Source organism: Phlebotomus papatasi, chromosome 1 (assembly GCF_024763615.1).
Source record: "Phlebotomus papatasi isolate M1 chromosome 1, Ppap_2.1, whole genome shotgun sequence".
Classification (NCBI taxonomy): domain Eukaryota; kingdom Metazoa; phylum Arthropoda; class Insecta; order Diptera; family Psychodidae; genus Phlebotomus; species Phlebotomus papatasi.
This window is the reverse complement of record NC_077222.1, coordinates 100585338-100588853: the sequence shown is the minus strand read 5'-3', so window position 1 is coordinate 100588853 and position 3516 is coordinate 100585338. Positions and strand designations below refer to the sequence as shown.

Here is a 3516-nt window from a genome sequence, read left to right as displayed (position 1 = left end):
AATTTAGTTAAGACTATCCCAACTTGTTGCCCAAATTTTCCTGAATAAAAAGGCGGTGAAGATCTTTCCAGAAACACTACTTTACTAACAAAACTCACTATATTTCACAGAGATTAATTAATTCACTTTGATATACTTCGATATTGACTGATTGACGATTTGAATAAGAGTGATCGAGGGGGAACAATTATAAATTATTGGGACTGATGATAAAAGAGGAAAGAGCTCACACGAGTTGTGGAGGGGAGCAATCGGTCTCCCTCTAACACCTCCCCCCTTCGAGGAAGACGTGAAGACGTCTTCAAAAACGGTCACTAAGCCTTGTAGGGACAATCCTTTGAGAATTGCGGCGTCGGCGATACAGCGGTGTCCTAACTGGGCGCGCATTATCCTCTGCTGCATTCTGCTCAGGTGTTGTTGGATCCGAAATGTTTCCGGAGGAATGTCCAGGTGTGGCTGATGAATCTGACAATGGTGATGGCGTACCAATCGAGGTTGAAGAAGATGAAATTGTAATGGGTTCAGGTTTGGGAGTCCTTGGTGGTGTTCTGGGACTGGCTGGCGTTTCAGGCTCTGGTAAATTCTCAGGTAGAGATCGAGTGGATCGTGGAGTGGTGAAGAGTGGCAGAGAATCTGGAACTCTACTGGCTTCGGAATATCTACGTTTGAGCTGATTAATGTGGGCTCGAATAATTGTCCCATTGGCCAGTCTAACGTTGTAGTTCACTGTTCCACGTCTCTCAATGATGGTGCCAGATACCCAGGTGAATCTCTCACCCCCTTGAGCATATCTTTTTGCAAACACCTCCTCCCCCCTTGTGAAAGAACGGGACTTGGTGCCATGACGACGGTTATATGCTTCTTCCATTCTCTCATTCCTTCGTGTGGGCTCTTCAGCTGGTATCTTGAGAAGGTCAAACACTGTTCTAACCTTTCGTGAAAAAATCACCTCAGAGGGAGATTTTCCTTCTGGCGAATTTTCGTTTGGGGTGACACGATAATTGGCCAGGAAATGCTGGAGAGCTACCTCGATTGACAGGGACTTCTGTTTCTCCAATGAGCGCTTGAGAGTGTCCACAAAACGTTCGCATTGCCCATTGCTGGCTGGAGAATAGGGTGCAGTGCGAATATGGTTGATGCCATTCCTCTTGCAGAAGTCACTGAACTCATCACTGGCAAATTGTGTGCCATTGTCACTCACGAGAATCTCAGGAAGACCAAATCGTGCGAAGCACTCACGCAGTTTGGCGATAGTGACTGCGGTGGTCATGGATGGAGTCCTGAAGATTTCTGGCCACTTGGAATACGCATCCACTATCAGCAGGAAGTACTCATTTTTGTACTTGGCGTAATCCACGTGAATACGTTGCCAAGGGCATGAAGAGAGTGGCCAAGAAGAAAGGTGTGATTTTACGGGAGTTTTACTGGCGGTGGCACATTCCTGGCAATTCCGGACTAGACGCTCGATGTCCTCATCCATTCCAGGCCAAAATACATATCCTCTCGCTAGGGATTTCATGCGAGCCATGCCTGGATGCGCCTGGTGTAGCTGCTTCAGTATTTTGACTCGGAATGCTTCAGGAATGACCAACCTCTCCCTGTAAAATACACAACCTTTAATTAACGAGAGAGCATCACGAATTCTAAAGAATTTCGAAACTTCCCTGGACTGAATTGAGTTCCGTGAAGATGGCCATCCTCCAGTGATGTATCTCGCCACTTCCTGAAGTACTGGAGAATTCTGAGAAGCACGCAAAACCATCTTGAAGTCCACAGGGAGATGAGATGCAGCATCTCTGGCAATTGCATCGTCTTGGGCTGTCTCTGACTCAATCATGGCGATGATCACCTCATCATCTTGGCGTCTCTGAGCAGAGATGAGTCGAGAGAGGACATCTGCATGTCCAAATCGGTCAGTAGAAGTGTAGCGGATGTCGAAATCATATCCAAGGAGGATCAGAGCCCAACGTTGGAGACGATTTGCAGTATGGACAGGGATGCCTTTCTTGTTGCCAAAGACAGAAACCAGAGGCTTGTGGTCAGTCAGGAGGGTGAATTTGCGCCCATAAATGAAGCGGTGAAACTTCTTGACTGCGAAGATGATCCCAAGAGCCTCTTTCTCGATCTGACTGTATCGAGATTCGGTATCCGTGAGCTTCCGGGACGCGTGATAGAAAGCTTTTTGACTTCCATCCGGGAATTCATGATAAGCGACACATCCAATGGCATGGGATGATGCGTCTGAGGCAACAATGATCGGAAGATGCGGGTTGTAATGCGTCAGGAGCAAGTCCGATCTCAGAATGTCCTTGAATCTCCTAAAAGATTGCTCGCATTCCCTTGTCCATCGCCATGAAACTCCTTTCTTGAGAAGACGGTCCAGGGGGGCACGAATTTCGCTCATTGAGTGCACGAACTTCCCCCAGAATTGCACAGCACCCAGAAAGCTGCGAAGTTCCTGGATATTTTTGGGAGCTGGCATCTTCTCAATAGCATCTACCTTGCCAGGATCAGGGCGCAGTCCATCTCTATCTGCAATGACACCGAGGAATTTGATCTCATTGGAGAAAAACTTACATTTTTCCAGCTTCACTCGAAAATTGTATTCCTGGAGACGTTTAAAAACTGCCTTGAGCGTGGAAAAATGTTCCTCTGCATCCGAACTGGCCACACAGATGTCATCGAAATAAGAAATGACACCCGGAATACCCTGAAGCATCCGTTCGACTATCTCTTGAAAGATTCCCGGAGCACTGCGAATGCCGGGAGGGAGCCGGTTAAAACGAAACAAGCCACGGGGAGTGTGGATTGTGAGTAGCTTGCTGGACTCCTCGTCGACGGGAATTTGCAGGTAGGCATCGGAAAGATCGATGTGGCTAAAGATTTGCTTGTCAGAGAGGCGGCTGAACAAGCTATCAGGATCAGGGATTGGGTAATTATTTGCTTCGACTGCTTCGTTGAGTCCAGTGGAATAATCCCCACAGATCCTAATCTTGCCACTTGGCTTTCGAGCTACGACAATCGGTGCTGCCCATGGTGAGAATTCGACAGGTGTAATGATACCTGATGACTGGAGACGCTCGAGTTCCTCATCAATGGTACTCATCATGTGGAAAGCAACCGGTCGTTTGGGGCGGAAAATTGGCACGGCATCGCCCTTGAGGTGGATAGTGGCAGAAGCTTTGGTACAAAGCCCCATTTCCGGACTAAACACGATGGGGGGATAAAAATTAGTTAAGAATATCCCAACTTGTTGCCCAAATTTTCCTGAATAAAAAGGCGGTGAAGAACTTTCCAGAGACACTACTTTACTAACAAAACTCACTATATTTCACAGAGATTAATTAATTCACTTTGATATAATTCGATATTGCCTGATTGACGATTTGAATAAGTGTGTTCGAGGGGGAACAATTATAAATTATTGGGACTGATGATAAAAGAGGAAAGAGCTCACACGAGTTGTGGAGGGGAGCAATCGGTCTCCCTCTAACATATTCTTTGTGAATTTCATCC

General features: G+C 46.8%; 1 protein-coding gene across 1 annotated transcript; it reads right to left on the bottom strand.

Moving 5' to 3' along the window:
* Positions 1 to 301: 301 nt before the first annotated feature.
* On the bottom strand, positions 302 to 3199 carry LOC129809653 (uncharacterized protein K02A2.6-like). The gene has a single exon (XM_055859654.1). The coding sequence runs from the start codon at positions 3197 to 3199 to the stop codon at positions 302 to 304; it is 2898 nt and encodes a 965-aa protein (XP_055715629.1).
* Between the last annotated feature and the right edge of the window lie 317 nt (positions 3200 to 3516).